The following is a 23,962-nucleotide window of genomic DNA, read 5'->3' on the forward strand; positions in this document are numbered from 1 at the left end:
AGTAAATTGTTTAATCCTTTTCTCCACATAGCTTCAGGCTAGGACTTATTCTACAAGTCATATTATCAAAGAAAATATAGTCTGAAAATAAAGGAGATTTTATTACCTTAAGTAACATTGACTCAAGAAGCCCATTAAGCACAAGCAAATTGTAAATGAAACAATTAGACATTTGCTCTAAGTCAAAATATATACTTTTCCCTGAATAATTTGTTAAATTATGTATCCTCCACATGCTTGATCATCAAAGCTACCTCTCTTTCCACATACATTTAAAGTTGTCTGAAAGTCTTCAGTGCAAAAGACCAAATTTCTGGAATATAGTAAATGTTGACATTTTTAAATGAAATTCTATTTCATATGAAATTGTCCAATGAACTTTATTTATAATTCACCATCACTATTCATCTACTTACAAAATAAAGATCCTTTTCAAAAGACATTTTATATTATTCTATTTCCCTCTGAATTTCTTTCTAATTTGTTTTCCCTCAATGCCTTTTATCTTAATATCGAATATATTTGAGCTTGCAAGTCTTTTCTATCTAATCATAATTCCTGCTTCTCTTTAACAAAATTACACATATTAAGAGAACTGATTTCAAAAACTTATGACCACAGTGCTCTAAGTGCAATAGATTTTATGGCAAGAATTATTTTAAATATGGGACCGGGCGGTGGCGCACCTGGTTAAGCACACACCTTATAGTGAGCAAGGACCCGGGTTCGAGCCCCTGGTTCCCACATGCAGGGGGAAAGCTTCATGAGTGGTGAAGCAGGGCTGCAGATGTCTCTCTATGTCTCTCTCCCTCTCTAGCCTCCCCCTTCCCTCTTGATTTCTGGCTGTCTCTATCAAATAAGTGAAGCTTTTTCAAAAAGAGAACTATCTTAAAGAATACAAGGTATATTAAGGTTTTAAAAACAATTAAATATGAAAGATAATGAAATCCAGATCTTTCAGATATACAGAAGACCTACTGATATCTTTTCGGGGAGGCTATAGCTTCCTCTTCTACTGGACTCAGTGACTCTGCTTACCCGTGATAAGTGCTAGCTTTTGTCAGACTAAGGCAGGGTCCCATATAATTGGTTTTCCTCATTTTGTTTCAATGGGATTTTATCACGCGAACTCCTGCCCACCTAATACAGGTGTTATACGGCCACTGAACGTGAGAAAGCATTCTGTAACACTTATGTGCATGGAACAGTGACATCGCAAACAGCTGCGTTGCCTACCAGTGTGTCAACCCAACCCAATGTAGACCACCAACACTTTTCCATGGCCGAAGCTGAGTTGTGAGAGCATAATAAATGATCTTCAGATTGCTTCCAGCGTATTTGATTTTATGAACTACAAAATACTTTACCAGTTGAATAGTCCAGTAAATGTACAAATCTGCTCCTTATAAAGTCAAAGGGCTTCATAGTATTTGAACATTAATTCTATTACTGAGCATTTTCATTTTTATGGTTTTGCTTATTATAGTTATTTCAAATGAAAGCCATCTTGAGAAAAATAGCTACTATAAAAAAAAGCCTAGTTAACAGGGCATTTCATATGTCTCATGATCACTTTAAAGTTTATCTTTATTCTGAGAGGAATCTTAGAATAAAGTATTTAAGATTCTATTCCATAGTCATTTGTTAGGCAAGGAATTATACAAATGAAAAAGAATGGCCGATGATAATAAAAGTCATACAGGGTTCTGTGGTTGCTACCACTTGGAGTTTTATAAGCCATGTTAGTAGAACTGACACAAGTAAATGAGAGGTCGTATGTCGATGATAATCTGTATTAGCGTGGTTCTTAATATTTGCATGTGCGCTTGGCCTCTTAATTCTTAAAACAATCTGATAAGCACAAAAATGTAAATCATAAATTGAATCCCAGTCACTTTTACAGATGAAGAAGTCAGCAAACAAGTGATTTGCGAAATGCTGTACAGGTGGACTAAGGTTCTCAAACAAACATTCCGGGGCTACTGATGGATTTTAAAACTAGCATTGACCTCACAAGCCCAACCCTGTTAGTCAGACAGTCCCTAAGGGTGAGTGAGGAACACTGAATACGCATTCTTCTCAATGTCATCATCCTGAAACTGAGGTCAGCGTAGACTCCAAGTGGCCCCTTTAAATCCATGGAATAGATCATTTACCCACGAAGGTCTGAAACAGGCAGTTAAAAATCACTCGCTTACACAGGAGGAAAATAATCTCCATTAGAATATTTCATTTCCTTAATCACAAAGCAAATATTTTATTAATTGGCTCCATTGTACCGTGTTTCTTACTTCCCCCTTTATATTAAAAATATGAAAAAATAAATTAAAAATAACCACTAACCCCAATTCACTCTTCCCATTTTGTGCTTTCTTTCTCTCTTTTTTTTTTCTTCAAGTTTTCTATTATCTTTATTTATTGGATAGAGACAGCAGAAATCGAGAGGGAAGGGGAGACAGAGAGACACCCACAGTTCTGCCTCACCACTTGCAAAGCGAGTGCAGGTGGGGTCTGGGGGAATCGAACCCTAGTCTGAGCACACTGTAACATGTGCGCTCAACCAGGTGCACCACCACCTGGCCCCTATTTGGTGCTCTCTTTAACTGTTTTTTTTATTTAAAGAAAATATGAATAGTCATCATTTATCATCATATAATATCCCTTATCTCCTGGTAATATTTTGCTCTCTGAGCCTACTGTGTTTTAGGCTGAATAATATTTTATTATTAAGGAGGTACCATAATTTATTTTACTTTTATTCCAATTTGTATGGTTTTTATTATAGAAATGTTTATGCCAGTCAAACAAGCATTCTTTATAGAACTTAGGTGAGCGAAACATAAAAATTGCAATCCTCAATACTTGTTTCACAAATGAGTGTTGACTTATGTTTATTCTCCTCTTTCCCCCATCCTTTCACGTATATATCGCCACTGAAAAAACAAGATTCTACATCATGGACTTGCTTCCATTCAACATTCTGCTTTAGTTCTACCCCATAACAATCATGACATGTTGTGTGGAAATTATATGCTTTATCTAAATAGTTTATTGCCAAACAACGAGCTACCTGCCTCCTATTTTTTTAAAAATAATTTTCCAGCAAGTATTTGAAATCACAGTTTTCATATTCATGCACTTAAAAATAATTCCCCATTACCAAGTTCCTGTAGTAAAATTCTTGAGAAAAGGTTTCTTTATTCCCTATTTGGATATTGTTGAAAACAATATAAAAATTATTGTTGACTATTCAAGACTTTCAAGTACAAAAAAAGCATCTTAAATTGGTTTCTTATCAAGCAGTACACTTCAAGTATTCTTTATACTAGAATTATGTTTTGCACAGGTTTAAACATCTCACCCTCACCCATCCTGAGAGGACAGTGGTCACTAAAATATACACATTATTGCCTTTCTCAGTTTTTACTTTTTGGCTTCAAAATTCTAATGTCCACATACCTTCTAGGTTTCTATTTAGCTTGTTTTTCCCCTTGAATATCAGGTGCAGTCTTAAAATGCTTTCTGGTACTGCTTCCTTTGAGGAATGATCTGAAATCAACATCAGGGCATAGCAGTAATTCTAACTGACCGAAGGAGAGAAAGTGAAGGCCCCACTTACCGTTTCCAAGGTATTTAAACGGTCCTGCAAATAAAGCATAATATATGATTAAGAAACAAAAGTACTAGAAATCATTCAACTTCATTTAATTTAAAAATTTGACATGTATTTAATTAGTAATGCTTTATTTTTAAAGTATGAAAAATGAAAACTATTCAGTATAGCCTCTAACATATAAAAATAGCCAAAATTAATCGCTAACACCTCTTCTCACCTCAAAGAACTGGAGAACTGCAATATTCAATTTGATAATGGGTGCAGATGTAACTAGTAAACTGATTTGGCATTGGCAAAATCATGGTCTACTTAGGAACCTATAAGCAGTTGATAGATTCAGATAGATGAATCAGACTTAAGTATCACTAGTAGTGACATTTAAAAAGAAACAAAAAAAGAATGCAGTACATATTTTAGCTATTAATTAGGTACATAAACCAAACTGTGATCTTCAATGAAGATACTCAGATATAAAAATAATTTCAACATTCAAAACTAATAATGAAGTCGTTAAAAAAAGAGAGAGAGAAGCAATAGTGGTGCATTGCTTCTGGTTGAGCACACACGTAACAGCGTGGACGGGCTTGGGTTCAATGGTGGTGCATTGCTTCTGGTTGAGCACGCACGTAACAGCGTGCAAGGGCCCGGGTTCAATGGTGGTGCACTGCTTCTGGTTGAGCACGCACGTAACAGTGTGGAAGGGCCAAGGTTTAATGGTGGTGCATTGCTTCTGGTTGAGCACGCACGTAACAGCGTGCAAGGGCCCGGGTTCAATGGTGGTGCACTGCTTCTGGTTGAGCACGCACGTAACAGCGTGCACGGGCCCGGGTTCAATGGTGGTACATTACTTCTGGTTCAGCATGCATGTAAGAGCATGCACGGGCTCGGATTCAATGGTGGTGTATTGCTTCTGGTAGAGCACACACGTAAGATTGTGCAAAGGCCCGGGTTCAATAGTGGTACATTGCTTCTGGTTGAGCACGCATGTAAGAGTGTGCAATGGCCCGGGTTCAATGGTGGTACACTGCTTCTGGTTGAGCAAGCACATAAGAGTTTGCAAGGGCCCGGGTTCAATGGTGTTACATTGCTTCTGGTTGAGCACGCATGTAAGATTGTGCAAGGGCCTGTGTTCAATGGTGGTGCACTACTTCTGGATGAGCACACACGTAAGATTGTGCATGGGCCCGGGTTCAATGGTGGTGCATTGCTTCTGGTTGAGCATGCACATAAGAACGTGCAATGTACTGGATTCAATGGTGGTGCACTGCTTCTGGTTGAGCACGCACGTAACAGCGTGCATAGGACCGCGTTCAATGGTGGTGCACTGCTTCTGGTTCAGCACGCACGTAAGATTGTGCAAGGACCCGGGTTCAATGGTGGTGCACTGCTTCTGGTTCAGCACGCACGTAAGATTGTGCAAGGACCCGGGTTCAATGGTGGTGCACTGCTTCTGGTTGAGCACGCACGTAACAGCGTGCATAGGACCGCGTTCAATGGTGGTGCACTGCTTCTGGTTCAGCACACACGTAAGATTGTGCATGGGCCCGGGTTCAATGGTGGTGCATTGCTTCTGGTTGAGCATGCACATAAGAACGTGCAATGTACTGGGTTCAATGGTGGTGCACTGCTTCTGGTTGAGCACGCATGTAACAGCGTGCAAGGGCCTGTGTTCAATGGTGGTGCACTGCTTCTGGTTGAGCACACATGTAAGAGCCTGCAAGGGCCCGGGTTCAATGGTGGTGCATTGCTTCTGTTTGAGCATGCACGTAATATTGTACAAGGGACGGGTTCAATGATGTTGCACTGATTCTGGTTGAGCACACACGTAAGATTGTGCAAGGACCCGGGTTCAATGGTGCTGCATTGCTTCTGGTTGAGCTCGCACGTAACAGCGTGCATAGGACCGCGTTCAATGGTGGTGCACTGCTTCTGGTTGAGCACGTACCTAAGAGTTTGCAAGGGCCCGGGTTCAATGGTGGTGCATTGCTTCTGGTTGAGCATGCACATAAGAGCGTGCAAAGGCCCAGTTCAGTGGTGGTGCACTGCTTCTGGTTGAGCACGCACCTAAGAGTTTTCAAGGGCCCAGGTTCAATGGTGGTGCATTGCTTCTGGTTGAGCATGCACGTAAGATTGTGCAAGTGCCCGGGTTCAATTTTGGTAGATTGCTTCTGGTTGAGCATGCATGTAAGAGTGTGCAAGGACCCGGGTTCAATGGTGGTGCATTGCTTCTGGTTGAGCACGCACGTGACAGCGTGCAAGGGCCCGGGTTCAATGGTGGTGCATTGCTTCTGGTTGAGCACGCATGTAACAGTGTGCAAGGACCCGGGTTCAACTGTTGTGTGTTGCTTCTGGTTGAGCACGCACGTAAGATCCTGCAAGGGCCCATGTTCAATGATGGTTCACTGCTTCTCTTTGAGCACGCACATAAGATTGTGCAATGGCCCGTGTTCTGTGGTGGTGCATAGCTTCTGGTTGAGCATGCACGTAAGAGTGTGCAAGGGCCCGGGTTCAATGGTGGTACATTGCTTCTGGTTGAGCACGCACGTAAGAGTGTGCAAGGGCCTGGGTTCAATGGTGGTGTATTGCTTCTGGTTGAGCACACACGTGACAACCAGCAAGGGCCCGAGTTCAATGGTGGTGCATTGCTTCTGGTTGAGCACGCATGTAGCAGCGTGCAAGGACCCGGGTTCAACTGTTGTGCCTTCCGTCTGGTTGAGCATGCACGTAAGAGCATTCAAGGGCCCATGTTCAATGGTGGTGCACTGCTTCTGGTTGAGCACGCACGTAAGATTGTGCAAGGGCCCATGTTCAATAGTGGTGCACTGCAACTGGTTTAGCACACACGTAAGAGCTTGCAAGGGCCCAGGTTCAATAGTGGTGCACTGCTTCTGGTTGTGCACACAGGTAAGAGCGTGGAAGGACCCGGGTTCTTTGGTGGTGCATTGCTTCTGGCTGAGCTCGCACGTAAGAGTTTGCAAGAGCCCGGGTTCAATGGTGGTGCATTGCTTCTGGTTGAGCACGCACGTAAGAGTGTGCAAGGGCCCAGGTTCAATGGTGGTGCGTTGCTTCTGGTTGAGCACGAACATAAGAGTTTGCAGGGGCCCAGGTTCAATGGTGGTGCATTGCTTCTGGTTGAGCACGAACATAAGAGTGTGCAAGGACCTGGGTTCAATGGTGGTGTATTGCTTCTGGTTGAGCACGCATGTGACAGCGTGCAAGGGCCCAGGTTCAATGATGGTGCACTGCTTCTGGTGTCACATACGTAACAGCATGCACGGGCCCGGGTTCAATGGTGGTACATTACTTCTGGTTCAGCACGCATGTAAGAGCATGCACGGGCTCGGATTCAATGGTGGTGTATTGCTTCTGGTAGAGCACACACGTAAGATTGTGCAAAGGCCCGGGTTCAATAGTGGTACATTGCTTCTGGTTGAGCATGCATGTAAGAGCGTCCAAGGGCCCTGGTTCAATGGTGGTACACTGCTTCTGGTTGAGCAAGCACATAAGAGTTTGCAAGGGCCCGGGTTCAATGGTGGTACATTGCTTCTGGTTGAGCACGCACGTAAGAGCGTGCAAGGGCCCGGGTTCAAAGGTGGTGCACTGCTTCTGGATAAGCACGCACATAAGAGTGTGCAAGGGCCCAGGTTCAATGGTGGTGCATTGCTTCTGGTTGAGCATGAACGTAAGATCGGGTTCAATGGTGGTGCAGTGCTTCTGGTTGAGCACACAGGTAACAGTGTGCAAGGGCCCGGGTTCAATGGTGGTGCAGTGCTTCTGGTTGAGCACACACGTAAGATCGTGCACGGGCCCGGGTTCAGTGGTGGTGCACTAATTCAAGTTGAGCACATATGTAACAGCGTGCAAGGGCCTGTGTTCAATGGTGGTGCACTGCTTCTGGTTGAGCACGCACGTAATAGCGTGCAAGGGCCCAGGTTCAATGGTGGTGCACTGCTTCTGGTTGTGTACACAGGTAATAGCGTGCAAGGTCCCGGGTACAATGGTTGTCCATTACTTCTGGTTGAGCACACACGTAATCGCGTGCAAAGGCCCGAGTTCAATGGTGGTGCACTGCTTCTGATTGAGCACACACGTAAGAGCGTTCAAGGGTTGGTTCAATGGTGGTGCAATGCTTCTGGTTGAGCATGCACTTAAGAGTGGCTAAGGGCCTGGGTTCAATGGTGGTGCATTGCTTTCGGTTGAGCACGCACATAAGAGCGTGCAAGGGCCCGGGTTCTCAATGGTGGTGCACTGCTTCTGGTTGAGCACGCACATAAGGTTGTTCAAGGGCCTGGGATTGATGGTGGTACATTGCTTCTGGTTGAGCACACAGGTAAGAGTGTGCATGGGCCCTGGTTCTATGGTGGTGTAATGCTTCTGGTACAGCACGCACGTAAGAGTGTGCAACGACCCGGGTTCAATGGTCGTGCACTGCTTCTGGTTGAGCACGCACGTTAGAATGTGCTAGGTTCCGGGTTCAATGGTGGTGCACTGCTTCTGGTTCAGCACGCACGTAAGATTGTGCATGGGCCCGGGTTCAATGGTGGTGCATTGCTTCTGGTTGAGCATGCACATAAGAACGTGCAATGTACTGGATTCAATGGTGGTGCACTGCTTCTGGTTGAGCACACATGTAAGAGCCTGCAAGGGCCCGGGTTCAATGGTGGTGCATTGCTTCTTTTTGAGCACGCATGTAATATTGTACAAGGGACGGGTTCAATGGTGGTGCACTATTCTGGTTGAGCACGCACGTAAGATTGTGCAAGGACCCGGGTTCAATGGTGCTGCATTGCTTCTGGTTGAGCTCACATGTCATATTGTACAAGGGCCCTGGTTCAATGGTGGTGCACTGCTTCTGGTTGAGCACGTACCTAAGAGTTTGCAAGGGCCCAGGTTCAATGGTGGTGCACTGCTTCTGGCTGACCATGCACATAAGAGCGTGCAAAGGCCCAGTTCAGTGGTGGTGCACTGCTTCTGGCTGAGCTCGCACATAAGAGTTTTCAAGGGCCCGGGTTCAATGGTGGTGCATTGCTTCTGGTTGAGCATGCACTTAAGAGTGTGCAAGGGTCCGGATTCAATGGTGGTACATTGCTTCTGGTTGAGCACGCACGTAACAGCATGCAAGGGCCCAGGTTCAATGGTGGTGCATTGCTTCTGGTTGAGCACACACATAAGAGTGTGCAAGGGCCCGGGTTCAAAGGTGGTGTATTGCTTCTGGTTGAGCATGCACATGACAGTGTGCAATGGCCCGGGTTCAATGGTGGTGCATTGCTTCTGGTTGAGCACGCACGTAAGATTGTGCAAGGGCCCGGGTTCAAAGGTGGTGTATTGCTTCTGGTTGAGCACGCACGTGACAGTGTTCAAGGGCCCGGGTTCAATGGTGGTGCATTGCTTCTGGTTGAGCACGCATGTAACAGTATGCAAGGACCCGGGTTCAACTGTTGTGTGTTGCTTCTGGTTGAGCACGCACGTAAGAGCCTGCAAGGGCCCATGTTCAATGATGGTGCACTGCTTCTCTTTGAGCACGCACATAAGATTGTGCAATGGCCCGTGTTCTATGGTGGTGCATAGCTTCTGGTTGAGCATGCACGTAAGAGTGTACAAGGGCCCGGGTTCAATGGTGGTGCACTGCTTCTGGTTGAGCACACACATAAGAGCGTGCATGGGTCTGGGTTCAATGGTGGTGCATTGCTTCTGGTTCAGCACACACGTAATCGCGTGCAAGGTCCCGGGTACAATGGTGGTCCATTGCTTCTGGTTGAGCACACACATAAGAGCGTACAAGGACCCGGGTTCAATGGTGGTGCACTGCTTCTGATTGAGCACACACGTTAAGAGTGTTCAAGGGCTGGTTCAATGGTGGTGCAGTGCTTCTGGTTGAGCATGCACTTAAGAGTGTGCAAGGGCCCGGGTTCAATGGTGGTGCATTGCTTTCCGCTGAGCACACACATAAGAGCGTGCAAGGCCCGGGTTCTCAATGGTGGTGCACTGCTTCTGGTTGAGCATGCACGTAGGGTGTTCAAGGGCCCGGGTTTGATGGTAGAACATTGCTTCTGGTTGAGCACACAGGTAAGAGTGTGCATGGGCCCTGGTTCAATGGTGGTGCAATGTTTCTGGTAGAGCACGCACGTAAGAGTGTGCAACAATCCGGTTTCAATGGTCGTGCACTGCTTCTGGTTGAGCATGCACGTTAGAATGTGCTAGGTTCTGGGTTCAATGGTGGTGCAAGGCTTCTGGTGAGCACGCACGTAAGAGCCTGCAAGGGCCCATGTTCAATGATGGTGCACTGCTTCTCTTTGAGCATGCACATAAGATTGTGCAATGGCCCGTGTTCTATGGTGGTGCATAGCTTCTGGTTGAGCATGCACGTAAGAGTGTACAAGGGCCCGGGTTCAATGGTGGTACATTGCTTCTGGTTGAGCATGCACGTAACAGCGTGCAAGGGCCCAGGTTTAATGGTGGTGCATTGCTTCTGGTTGAGCACGCATGTAAGAGTGTGCAAGGGCCCGGGTTCAATGGTGGTGTATTGCTTCTGGTTGAGCACGCACGTGACAACCAGCAAGGGCCCGAGTTCAATGGTGGTGCATTGCTTCTGGTTGAGCACGCATGTAGCAGCGCGCAAGGACCCGGGTTCAACTGTTGTGCCTTCCGTCTGGTTGAGCACGCACGTAAGAGCATTCAAGGGCCCATGTTCAATGGTGGTGCACTGCTTCTGGTTGGGCACGCACGTAAGATTGTGCAAGGGCCTGTGTTCTATGGTGGTGCACTGCTTCTGGTTGTGCACACAGGTAAGAGCGTGGAAGGACCCGGGTTCTTTGGTGGTGCATTGCTTCTGGTTGAGCACGCACGTAAGAGTGTGCAAGGGTCCAGGTTCAATGGTGGTGCATTGCTTCTGGTTGAGCACGCACGTTAGAATGTGCTAGGTTCTGGGTTCAATGGTGGTGCAAGGCTTCTGGTGAGCACGCACGTAACAGCGTGCATAGGACCGCGTTCAATGGTGGTGTACTGCTTCTGGTTCAGCACGCACGTAAGATTGTGCATGGGCCCGGGTTCAATGGTGGTGCATTGCTTCTGGTTGAGCATGCACGTAAGAATGTGCAAGGTACTGGGTTCAATGGTGGTGCATTGCTTCTGGTTGAGCATGCACGTAACAGCGTGCAAGGGCCTGTGTTCAGTGGTGGTGCACTGCTTCTGTTTGAGCACACATGTAAGAGCCTGCAAGGGCCCGGGTTCAATGGTGGTGCATTGCTTCTGGTTGAGCATGCACATAAGAATGTGCAAGTTACTGGGTTCAATGGTGGTGCATTGCTTCTGGTTGAGCAAGCACGTAACAGCATGCAAGGGCCTGTGTTCAATGGTGGTGCACTGCTTCTGTTTGAGCACACATGTAAGAGCCTGCAAGGGCCCGGGTTCAATGGTGGTGCATTGCTTCTGGTTGAGCATGCACATAACAGCGTGCAAGGGCCCGGGTTTAATGGTGGTGCATTGCTTCTGGTTGAAAACGCACGTAAGATTGTGCAAGGGCCCGGGTTCAATTTTGCTAGATTGCTTCTGGTTTAGCATGAATGTAAGAGCATGCAAGGGCCCGGGTTCAAAGGTGGTGCACTGTTTCTGGTTGTGCATGCACATAAGAGCATGCAATGGCCCGGGTTCAATGGTGGTACACTGCTTCTGGTTGAGCACGCACGTAAGAGTTTGCAAGGGCCCGGGTTCAATGGTGGTGCATTGCTTCTGGTTGAGCTCGCACATAAGAGCGTGCAAGGGCCCAGGTTCAGTGGTGGTGCATTGCTTCTGGTTGAGCACGCACGTAAGAGTCTGCAAGGGCCCCGGTTCAATGGTGCTGCATTGCTTCTGGTTGAGCACACACGTAAGATTGTGCAAGGGCCGGGTTCAATTTTGGTAGATTGCTTCTGGTTGAGCACGCACGTAAGAGCGTGCAAGGACCTAGGTTCAATGGTGGTGCACTGCTTCTGGTTGAGCACACAGGTAACAGAGTGCAAGGACCTGGGTTCAAAACCCCAGTCCCCACCTGGGTGGGGGAATGCTTTACGAGTTGGGAAGAGTGCTGCAGGTATTTCTCTTTTTCTCTTGCTATCTCCCCTGCCCTTTTCAATTTGTTTTATCAATTACATAAATAAATAAAAGAGGAAAGATACATGAGAAAGACATGTCACATATATTGATTCCGGAACCCAGGTCTACCTGCTTTATCTATAGGATCTTTCAGGCCTTTACAGAAATCCTTGTACCTCACTGACAGTCGTGTTCACAGGCTTAAAGGGTGTGCTCTCAACTCTTTCTAGCATAATTCTAAACAAAGAGAGACACAATTTGGGATCATTCATGAGACTGGAAAGCCATTCTTTTTGCTGCAGGGTCAAGGATGACTTTCTTTTCTCTAAGTTGAGATCTGAAATATGTATTTGTAGCTTGTTCAATCAGTGTGATGAATCATCACGCAAGGAAAATGGGTTCAGAGAATTACTCAGTTCACATCTTCATGGACTCAAGATGTAGGAACAGAAAATGTGGCTTTCGTAGCATTCTCCCAATTTCACTAACAGAGAGAACACCTCAGGCCCCTGCTTCCAACTTCCAACCCTTGGTCTGGAAAACTGAGTTGAGCAATTCTACCCCTTAAATGGTTGACTCTGTGGGTATGAGTCAAATGAATAAATTATGCAAAATCAGCCCAAAGCAGACTGTTTTTAGCCATATAATCTGCCCAATTGTACTGTGTTGCCATACTTGCGGGAACTTCACCCTAGCCTTCATAATTTTCATAAAATAACTTGTGTTTTGTTGGTAACTTGTGTAATGCCACATTTGAGAGCTTCATAATAAGTGACTATAAATGCCTCAAGGGGGCTCTGATCTATTGTTGCCAGGCATATTCATTTATTCATAGTGCTTCTGACACAAAGCCATTCGGCAATACTTTACCATCCTGTATAGACTGAACAGGACCTCATGAGAGACAGACTTGTAGACTGCATAGAGACAGAGATAACCTTTGAACAGCATCACACCTGTATGAGCCCTCTTGGGAGTAAGGCCCAGATAGTACAACCATTGTCTAGGCCTTCCGATGTCCCCATGCCCTATGCTTATGGACGGGTACAGCACAGGATGAACACATATTAAAAGCACAGACAGAGATGGCTTGCTATCAAATATCTTATATGTTACCAAAACAGTCGGGCTGAATTAAATTGATTTTTCACTTCAGTATTTGGAAAAGACAAGTTGATATTATTTATATATCAGTAGCTTCATTTTACTTAAATGACTGGTGCAGGATTTTAGAAGAAAGACGTACTGCCATGAACTGCATGCTTCTGTACTTCAAAAATGCATGTGCTGAAAACCAACCCTCCACTGGCCATTGGACATGTGGCCTTCAGTACGTGCTTAGGACATGAGGGTGGAATCCTCATGAGGGAGTGGTACCCATAAGAGACACAAGAAGACTTGCTTTTCTTTGCTTTCTGACTTACGGAGAGGTAGAAGGTGGGCACAGACAAGTGAGGAGGAAAGCCTCACGAGTGGAATCTGTTAGCACTTTGATCTTGGACTTCTCAGTGTGAGAGAGAAGCATTTGCTTACTTGTCTAAGTCACCCAAACAATGGCAATATGCGATGACAGTCCAAGTCAAGACTAGCATCCAGTTTATACCACTACAACACAACTGATCAGACATTTGTCATTAAATGACAAAGATCAACCAATAAATAAGAATATTTATTTCAGTGCAAATTATGTCCATCAACCTAGGACCTACTTCATTCCAAAATGGATCTATGACAGCTTCCCATGAAAAAAATGTGTATGTTAAGGGAGTGCGAAAGCTGGGAGAGAGGGGATTCAGGTTGCCAATTAGAATTTCAGTCTGTTAGTTTCAATAAGTGAACAACAGCTAATAAGACACCAGCCATTGTTGCCAATTAGTGAGCCTTTTCTAAACTATAAACTATAGAAGAATTTTTTCCCTTTCATATTAACTGTAAGCACCAAAAAGACAATGCTTAGTTTTTATGAACTTACTAGCTTGCTTTGAAAATTTAAGAAGTGCAGCTTAATCTTTCAGTGGTTAAGGCTTATTGTCTTTGGTATACAAGATCAGTTATTATTCATATATAGAACAATTGGCTACTGTAAATCTTCATTCTAAAACAAAACATTTACATACTTCCTCTCTTGTTCTTATGATTAGAATTGAGATAATTTAAACTAATATTATGGAATTGATATAGGCTATGGGGTTGGGGGAGGTCAGCGTATGTCCTAATATGTAAATGTAATCACATCAAAATAAGTTATATTCTCCCTGACCTCTTCCACTCTCACTAGAATTACGGTTGCAGTATTTAGTTGCTCTTGTTTGATTTCTAATTTTCATTTCAGTGGATTTTTTATATTCAAGTTCAATCAATAGGTTCAATCAATTCTTCTTGCTCTTAACCACCCAGAGAGGTGTCTCCCCATTGTGTTGGGGAAACAGAACAGGTGCACTATATAGGTGAGATATCTTGTGGACCCCATACATTTTCTAGCTTCGAACTGGAAGAGTATTGTTGGTGGTGGAGCATATGCTTGAGCGCACTTGTTGCAGTGCACAAGGACCTGGGTTCAAGCCCTCAGTCCCCACCTGCAGGGGTAAAGCTTTGTGAGTGGTGAAGCCGTGTTAGCAGGTCTCTCTCTCCCTCTCCATCACCCCCTTCCCTCTCCATTTCTAGCTGTCTCTATCCAATAAATAAATAAATACTTTTTTATTAAAAAAAAGTCTAAAAATAAAAAAGTATTGAAAGAAGAATCGTTGCTGGGGAGCCAAGATGGAAGGCAGCCTCCAGAAGCAATGAAGACACTGGCTCCGCGAGTACCACCTCAGCTCACCGTTTAAATCAGTGGCTCTGTGTAAGCACCACGCTAACCAACTGCAGTCAGTTGTTCTTACTTTTGTCATTAGGGACTCGCTCGCTCGCGTGGTGAAATGTGCCCTTCTTCTAGGCTCCACCAACCCACATATAACTCTGCCTATGCTTCAGGGGGAGCTGCAGACTCTTTTAAGACCAATAAACGGAACGCCAGAATCTTCTACTGCAAATACAAACATCTGGAATGAGTACGGCGATACATTCATAGAAGTAAATCATATCTCTAAATATTCAGCTATCTCTTCTGTATGAAATATCCCTAAGTAAGTCCTACCACCAACGAGGAAAGGAACAATTTAGAATGAAAAGTCAAATGAAGAAATGGCCCCATCCAATATTTTGGTGAACAAAAACTTGCTTTGTTGTTGTTCTATCATTTTAGTGACTGAGTAGTCCTGTTTCCACTACTCTTTCTCTCTCTTTCTTTTGGAAATCAACTGCTCCTGTGGCCATTTTTCCCCCCACTTTGGTGGTTGCTGTTGTTGGATAGGACAGGGAGAAATTGTGAGGGGAGGGGGCGGCTAGAGAGGGAGAGAGAGAGACACCCTGCTTCACCATTTAGACGCTTCCCCCTGCAGGTGTGGAGCCGGAGTTGGAACCCGGATCCTTGTGCTAGTGCAGCACCACTGGGCCCACACTATTTATTTCGCCTAAGGAAGAGAAAGTCTCAGCAACACCTAAGATGACAATGATGATTTTAATGTGCATTCTTAAAGATCATGCCTGCAGTCACTGCACAGTCATTTCATTATAATGGAGAGTGGCAGCTGTTCCTGCCACACTTTCTAAGTGAAAATACTGCTAGACAGGAGTATTTAAAATTATTCTAAACTGGACAGATGTGGTAGAAGAGGTATATTCTGGGAGAGGTCGATGGCCTCTCTACTATGAAGAGATACACATCATTGTTTATGCAAGCATAAATACTCTACATTCAGTTCTAAGCTCTTTCTCATTTTACTTTGCCTGTATAATTTGAAAGTGGAGATTAGGGAGTCGGGTGGTAGCACAGTGGGTTAAGCACATATGGCACAAAGCGCAAGGACCGGTGGAAAGATCCCGGTTCGAGCCCCTGGCACCCCACCTGCAGGGGAGTTGCTTCAATGCCACCAAAAAACTGATCTGAGATTCTCCTTTGCATAAACAATGATATTCTAAATATCTAAAATAAAATAAAGCCCAAAACTTAGTTTCCCATCGCATTTCTGGGAAGTATACCTGGAAAATGACCTATCCTGTATGTCTTAAAATAAAGCAGATCTATTTTGACTACTCCATTCTAAAAGTCCTAGATTCCTACCTATGAAATACTTAACTGCTTTTCCTTCAAATTGAGCTTCATTCTGATCTTTCATTGCAGTCTGACTAACATCTTCCCAAGGTGGATTCTTAAACTGTAGCTTTGGCTGTTTAAGAGAGATTGAGTAAACAGAAAGAGTTGGAAAGCTCTATTGTCTTAATTGCTAAGTGGTTTAGCAGAGTATAAATAGTAATAGCTATATATTAACACTAACAAGGTAACAGTGATTTCAAATACATTTTTCAATTTCTGACTTTAGATACAAGTATAACATTGTACTCTTCAATGCTCCTATAGTACTCAAGATGAAGTCACAGATTTTAGGGACATCTTTACATGTAAAATCAAAATATTTAACTCTTTATGATTATTAAGAGAGAATGGTGATTCTGTTTGAGGTATACTCAATTGTCTTGATTGCACACTCATTCCTAGAAATCAATGACCCTATGTCCCAAAGGAATGAGAGGCAGAAATGAATAAAATGGGAATTTGTTAACAGATTCACCTGGGAAATTTTATCCAGTAATTAAAGTAACTTTAACCCTTACAGCCTTACCTGTGGGTTACACAGCACTGACCAAACATTGTTTTAGGAGTCTGATAACTTGAGTTTACAGATTCCTTCCATTTGCAAAGCTACTTCAATTTCTACAGACATCTGTTCTATAGAATTTGTTCCCCAATTTATAGTTATCTTTTTAAAAGCAAACATCCATGATATGAAAAATCTTTAAACTAATTCGTTCCAAGACAAGGGTTGGGAAAGGAAGACAGTGAGACAGAGGGTCAAACCCAGTCTACTGCCTCTATTGACTCAAGGACTTAGGACGGGTCTTTACATTTTTAATTGGCTAAAAGTGAAATAAGAGCGATGCTTCCTGGCATGTGAAAATAATGAGAAATTTATTTCTGTAAAGTTGTCTCATTGTAACATAGTCCTTTCTGTTCATTTATTGATTCAGTTCCTCCAGTCATGCATTTCCTCATTATTACACCTAGTCAGATAAGGGTAGAAAGAGGATTTTCTTTTTTAATTAGAATTTTTTCCACTTCATCCCCAGGACTGTGAAATGATGCAATCAATATGAAAAACATTGAGAGATTGTTTGTTTGTCTGTTTTTAAAAAAGTGAAAGGTGAGTCAGTCTAGGATTAAGCTGTGCACCAGAGTTTAGAGAAAGATCTGAAACATGTCTTCACACTCATGTCGAGCACAGCACTTGCTAGAAAAGCTGTGATTGGTGGGATCAACCCGAGAGTTCATAGGTGAATGTAGCAGATATGCAGAGTAGAACATTACTCATCCTTGAGATGAAAGAGTGCTCATGAAAACATCAAATGACAGACAGACACAATGACATTTCATAAGCAGAGGGAGAATGATTTTTCTTTTCACTGTCACCACGGCTTTGGTGTGTTTATGTATGTGTGCGTGCATGCATGTGTGTGTGCATGTGTGTGTGTGTGTGTGTGTGTGTGTGTGTGCGCGTGTGAGCACTGGAGATCAGAAAACCTTTTCCTTATACATAAAAAACTTCTCAAAATTACATATGCCAGAGTGCAACTTTCCAGAACTTAAATTTCTTTCTTTCTTTTATTAATATTTATTTATTTATTCCCTCTTATTCCCTTGCTGTTTTATTGTTGCAGTTATTATTGTTGTTATTGATGTCATTGTTGTTGGATAGGACAGAGAGAAGTGGAGAGAGGAGGGGAAGACAGGAGGAGAGAAAGACAGACACCTGCAGACCTGATTTACCGCTCGTGAAGTGACTCCCCTGAAGGTGGGAAGCCAGGGGCTCAAACCGGGATCCTTACCTCGGTCCTTGCGCTTTGCGCTATGTTTCCTTAGCCTGTTGCGCTACCACCCGACTCCCAGAACTTTAACAGATGTTCAATGACAACATATAGCAGAAAAACATGATATATCATGATAGAACACGTTATTCAACTATAATCATTCCTTGCTCACATTTTGATCACTCCATAATAAGGGATTTTATTTTGCCATATGCCTTTCTTTTTTTTAAAAAAAATATTGTCTTTATTTATTAGACAGCCAGAAATTGAGAGGAGAGGGGGAGGTAGAGAGGGAGAAAGACAGAGAGACCTGTAGCCCTGCTTCACCACTGTTTGCAAAGCTTTCCTCCATGCAGGTGGGGGCCAGGGACGCGAACCCAGGTCCTTGTGCATTGTAACATGTCCGCTTAACCAGCGTGCCACCACCTGGCCCCGCCATATGCCTTTCTTAAGTGAGCTGCGACTCATTACTTCTGAGTCTGGCTTGAGGCCAGTTGAGACACACAGCCAATACCCTGGAGAAATGTCAGAAGTAAGGATATAGGAAAACAGAGATAAACTGAATTAGCTGAGATGTTGTGCAGTTACACGGCACCCCTGTTGTGCTGGTCTCTCCATGTGATTTTACATCACAGCTGCAGCTTAGCTCCATGTCTGGGGCTCATAAATGACCTTCCCTCACCCATTTCATTTGTGACAAATTTATTAGTCCTTTCCTAACAATGAAACGAGAACCAGGGATTTAAATTACAACCAGAATGTATTAAAGGCATGAAGCCTTCTGTAGGTAATAATTTCTATTCCATTTTATGAGTAACTACAGAAATATTGTTAACAGACATGAAATGTTTTTTATTAACATGCTAATCAGTCTTCACACTTTTAAAAGTAAATATTCAACATCTAACAAACTGAATTTGGAATAGTAAGTGTAATGCAGATACTATGGAAAGAAGTACACTTTAGAATCAATTTTTTGAAACCAAAATAATCATGGATTATAATAAAAGAAAAAGATATAAGAGAAGATGCTTATTAATCATTTTACTGCATTTCGGTTTTATCATTTTTCTACTCTTCAGAATTTATGCAAACATTTTTAGTGTTGCTTTTAATTTTTGCCAGAATATTCTGAACCTGGTTTAAAACTGAAATCGAAGAAGCCCGAGGAGGGTTTTAATAACAACTTTCTTTGGTCTGTTTATTTAAAACATGATGAATAAGCAAAGAGAAAAGGTACAGAATGGAAAAAGCAAAATGATCCCTTCTCTTCCCTAGCAGTGCTCGCGATCATTGGATCGCTCTCAATCTTGCACCAGGAATTAAAATCTGCCTCACGTGTCAGCAGCCAGGTGTCCTCCCATGTGACACTGTCTCAGCTGCCATGTGTACGAAGGCTTACAGGCTGGGGTTCACAAGTAGTTCAAAGTCATGGGAAGACAGCAAGAAGTTCACTAATATTTTGTCCCCAGAAATACTGACATATTTAAAGCTCTTTATAAAAGGAAAAGGGAAAGGAAAACTGCTTCAATCTCTCTCTCTCTCCCTCTCTCTCTCTCCCTCTCCCTCTCTCTCTCTCTTTCACCATGAATCCACTGCTCCTGGAGGCTATCCCCCCCCCCCCTTTTGTTGCCCTTGTTGTTGTAGCCTTGTTGTGGTTATTCATGTCGTTGTTGGATAGGACAGAAAGAAATGGAGAGAGGAGGGGAAGACAGAGGGGGAGAGAAAGACAGACACCTGCAGACCTGCTTCACCACCTGTGAAGCAACTCCCCTGCAGGTGGGGAGCCGGGGACTTGAACCGGGATCCTTACGCCGGTCCTTGCGCTTTGTGCCATGTGCGCTTAACCCGCGTGCTACCGCCGACTCCGGAGACTGCTGAATTCTTAAGACTTGTGCTTTGCATCATCTTGGATAAAGAGAACCAGACACACACTCGCGCGTGCTCGTGTGTGTGTGTGTGTGTGTGTGTGTGTGTGTGTGTGTGTGTGTGTGTGTGTGTGTGTAAATTCTGTAAGGAAAATGATCTAGTCAATCAGTTCCCATACCTTCAGACACAATAGCACTTCACTCTCAGAGTGTCCCATTTCCAGTTTTATTCGGCCATAAATTTGGAATTAAAATTAAGTTGCAAATTTCAGGTAAAATAGGGTGATAAAATTTAATGATCACTACAATCTCAAGTGGAATCTATTTTTCTGAGCTCAGTTCCCTGCCCTCCTGAGGGCTCTTGATGTAGTAAATTGAAGTATGTTCATCTAATTGGCCGAGACCCTGCTTGACCCTCACACAGACTGTTGGCATTCTAGCTCAGTTGAGACCTCATGCCAAGTTTAAAGCTTGGTAAGACTCCTTACCATCTCAAAAATGGGGAAAGTTTAATGACTGATTAAGTAACTTAGCCCTCAAAGTGTTCCCCACCTTCCACCTCCCATAAGCACCTGTGTTTATTTGTTTCTGTCTTCGCCTAGAATGTTTCCCAGCCCCCCTCTCTCCTTGCCACAGTTCAGAGACAGGAGGACACACAGGACACACAGAGTCTAGTCTGTGAGCACTGCATCTTGGGATGCGTCACAGTTTGGTTTCTCCAATTCAAGAAGTTCCATGATAGCTCCAGTGAGTCCCACAGCAGGAAACTGTGCTCCTTCCAGTCTAACGAAGTCTCAGCCAACCCTAGCTTACCAATTTATTCCCGCTGGGGCTTCTGAAATGGACTACAGTATCTTGCAGGCAATTCAGAGTTTCGGGGGGGGACTTAAAAATTCTTTCACCATCTGGAGATCGGAAGTGAGAAGACAGACAGATGATCACTTTTGCTGCTCAAGTAGCTCGAGCACTTTGAGCCACCATCTCCATGCCTTTACTGACTCTCTCTAAAACCCCCAAAGTACTGTGTGGTTTAAAAGCCAGGCAGGGTCAGAGATGAGTGACTACAAAGCCATGGCGATTATCTAGCCGGTCTGTCATTAGCAGGGTTATCACGCAGCAGTTCACCAGGCAGACTGCCTCTCTCCTGGGACGATGAGATGTGACTGTTCTGCACTGCCAGTCAGCTTCTACCAGGGCAATTTATTTGCCCATGTCACCCCCTCCCCAACTCCCCTTTGGGGGTTTTTCCATGTCCACTTTATCTCCAGCAATGGTTTGCCAACTCTACCCTGGAATTCTTTTCCATACTATAATACCCCTCCATGAGTATTTATTAGGTGGTTCAAAAATAACAGGGAGATTTTAGGCCCCTCCTTCCCCCTTTGCAAACACCCCTGCCACAGGTTGCTTTGCGAGTAGCTAGGAAAAAGTAATGGGTGAGGAAAAGATCATCGCTGAGCCTCACTTCAGATGCTTTTGTCTCAGGATTATTGAGGTAGCAAAACCATAATCAAACACCTGCCCCTGTGTTCCCAAAACATTTCTTTAAAAAAAAATCATATCCTTCAAATGGAAGGTTTCAGACTATTTTTAAATGCTATCTAGGAGAGAAATTAAATATAATTGTGGGTTATTTCGAAGACAGCATGCCAGTAATGTTGCATAATATCTTTCAGGGGCCATGGCTTTGGGGACATCTTAGAAAAAACACATTATTTAAAAAAAAATAAACCCACTTTTAAAAATTCATCAAAGAAGCTAGCTCATTCCTAATGACAATACTGAAACAAATGAGTGTTCAGAAACTCTTGTGACATACATCCTAAAACAAAATGCTTTTATCCTTAAAATAATGAGATTGGGGAGTCGGGCTGTAGCGCAGCGGGTTAAGCGCAGGTGGCGCAAAGCACAAGGACCGGCATAAGGATCCGGGTTTGAATCCCGGCTCCCCACCTGCAGGAGAGTCGCTTCCCAGGCGGTGAAGCAGGTCTGCAGGTGTCTGTCTTTCTCTCCTCCTCTCTGTCTTCCCCTCCTCTCTCCATTTCTCTCTGTCCTATCCAACAATGACAACAACAATAATAACCGCAACAATAAAACAACAAGGGCAACAAAAAAGGGGAATAAATAAATAAAAAAATAATAATAATGAGATTGATAGTCACATGAAATCTGCACAATCAATTTCATTTTTAGATTTAAATTTCTCCCTCTCCCTCTCTCTCTCTCTATATATGTGTATATGTATGTGTATGTGTATGTGTATGTGTATGTTTACTAATAAGAGAGAGAGAGCGAGAAAGACAAGAGCCCTGCTCAGCTCTGGCTTTGGTGATGTTCCAGATGGAACCCGGGACCTCACAGCCTCAGACATGAAAGTCTTTTACATAACCACAGTGCTGTCTCTCCAGCATGGCAGAATTTCATTATTTCAACGCTGTGATTTTTTTTTTTCCACTTTCTCATTATATTCACTCAGGAGCTATCCCTAGACGTTGCAATTCCCGTTGCACAATCTGACTAAAGTCTAAATTCAGAATCCTGGTTGCACATGCAGTGATACCAAAGAGGTGGGGATGTGAAGGAGAGGGAGGGTGGCGCCAGCTCCCTGAGGGCTGAGAGACAGACTACTGTTCACCCTGCAGGCAGTCTGCGGACTGGCGCACAGCAGGTCCACGTGAAGTCAGCATGTAGAATTAATAGTAAGGAAAGCCCGCCCGGCACCAGGGTTTGCTTGTTTGTGTGGAGCTGGGGCTTCCTGCATGTGACCTTTCTCTTTCATATGGCTATACAGATGGAAACTGATGGATGTACAGATGATACTGCCTCAAAATAAAGACTATTTAGTAAAAGAGAAGAAGGAATGGGAAGAGTTATGTTTGCACTCACCCATAATAAAATGAAAAGCAGGCTGACAGGAAAGAGGTATATGAGTACAGGCACATATGAGGACTTTCCCAGATACCTTTGACTTATTTCCATAGTTAAGCGTAATATTCTTTTTGGTCTGCTTTCTGAGAGTTACAAAACAACATGGGGAAAAAGTAAGAAATGAACCAGGTAGATTGGTTATTTAAAAAAATGTAAACAGGAAAAAAAAACTTAAAAAAAAAATTCGGGGTCGGACGGCAGCGCAGCAGGTTAAGCGCACATGGCGCGAAGCACAAGGACTGACATAAGGATCCCGGTTCGAGCCCCCGGCTCCCCACCTGCAGGGGAGTCGCTTCACAAGCGGTGAAGTAGGTCTGCAGGTGTCTGTCTTTCTCTCCCCCTCTCTGTCTTCCCCTCCTCTCTCCATTTCTCTCTGTCCTATCCAACAACAATGACATCAATAACAACAATAATAACTACAAAAACATTAAAAACAACAAGGGCAACAAAAAGGAAATAGATATTTTAAAAAATGTAAGCAGGGGCTGGGCAGGGGTGCACCTGGTTGTGAAAGCATATGTTATAAAGTGCAAGGTCCCAAGTTCAAGGCCCCAGTCCCCACCTGCAGGGGAGAAGGCTTCACAAGTGGTGAAGCAGGGTTGAAGGCATCTCTCTTCCTCTCTGTCCCTCCATTCCTCTTGATTTCTGTCTGTCTCTATCCAGTAAATAAATATAAATAATAAAATTTAAAACAAAGCAAGCAAGCAGAAGTTCTTGCCCTACAAGCTACCACAAGCAAGGTGTCAGTCACTGAATACTTTTTAACCAAATTGGGGAAAAGTGGATTACCTTTTATATCTATTTAAAATGCTGCAGATGGTCTCCAGGGGATTAAAGAAAGGACTAGCTGATTTTAGTGAACTTCCAAGCGCATATGCAAATAGGACGCTGATAATGCACTACGTATTTATAGTCAAAGACAATACTTTGTGTTTAAGAAGAGCAACAAACAGTGTAACTGCAAATGAATGTTACAAGAAAAAGAAAGAAAGAAAGAAAGAAAGAAAGAAAGAAAGAAAGAAAGAAAGAAAGAAAGAAAGAAAGAAAAAGAAAGAAAGAGGGGGGAATAACCCAGAGCAGGCAATGATAAACTCCCTGGAGAACTTTGGTAGCTGCGAGCAGCACCGTGGAGAATCACGGCCAAATATGTTTGTCTCCGTTGTTCCTAACCCTCTGAAGGCTGAATGCACTCTCCGTTCTGTTGCCCTCTCTAGTCCTTGTTTTATCCTTTTTACTTTCCCAGTGACTCCTTCCAGCCACTCCGAGTCATCTGCCCTTTAAACACTTTGCTTTAACACTACATTCAAAGACAGAGAGGGAAGACTGAAGCTCACCAACGGCTGCCATGCAAGTACCGGCTCCCTCTGGAAAGCATACTTGGACTGCCACGTCACCGCCATTCTTCAGCTCACCTCCCACTTCCCTTGACAGCCAGTGAACAGAGCAGGTGTTCCTCTGATATGCTCATGCACTGACTCATATGTCCTTCTGATGGCATTTCACTTTCTCACTATAA

The 23,962-nt window shown here is 43.8% G+C and overlaps 1 protein-coding gene across 13 annotated transcripts in view; it reads right to left on the reverse strand.

The window, feature by feature from the left end:
* CEP128 (centrosomal protein 128) overlaps positions 1 to 23,962 on the reverse strand; it is a 278,921-nt gene that overhangs the window by 48,906 nt on the left and 206,053 nt on the right. For 7 of the 13 annotated variants that reach the window (XM_060181353.1, XM_060181351.1, XM_060181361.1 and 4 more), the window contains 2 exons: positions 15,865 to 15,954; positions 3,620 to 3,643 (listed from right to left, as the gene is read on the reverse strand). The exons of 2 other annotated variants lie outside the window; for them this stretch is intronic. In XM_060181353.1, coding sequence (XP_060037336.1) covers positions 3,620 to 3,643; positions 15,865 to 15,954 — 114 coding nt within the window. Of the gene's footprint in view, positions 1 to 2,638; positions 3,536 to 3,619; positions 3,644 to 15,864; positions 15,955 to 23,962 lie in introns of those variants that run through there. 4 more of the 13 variants (XM_060181360.1, XM_060181356.1, XM_060181364.1 and 1 more) reach the window with 2 other exon arrangements.

This window comes from Erinaceus europaeus, chromosome 22, assembly GCF_950295315.1.
Source record: "Erinaceus europaeus chromosome 22, mEriEur2.1, whole genome shotgun sequence".
Lineage (NCBI taxonomy): Eukaryota > Metazoa > Chordata > Mammalia > Eulipotyphla > Erinaceidae > Erinaceus > Erinaceus europaeus.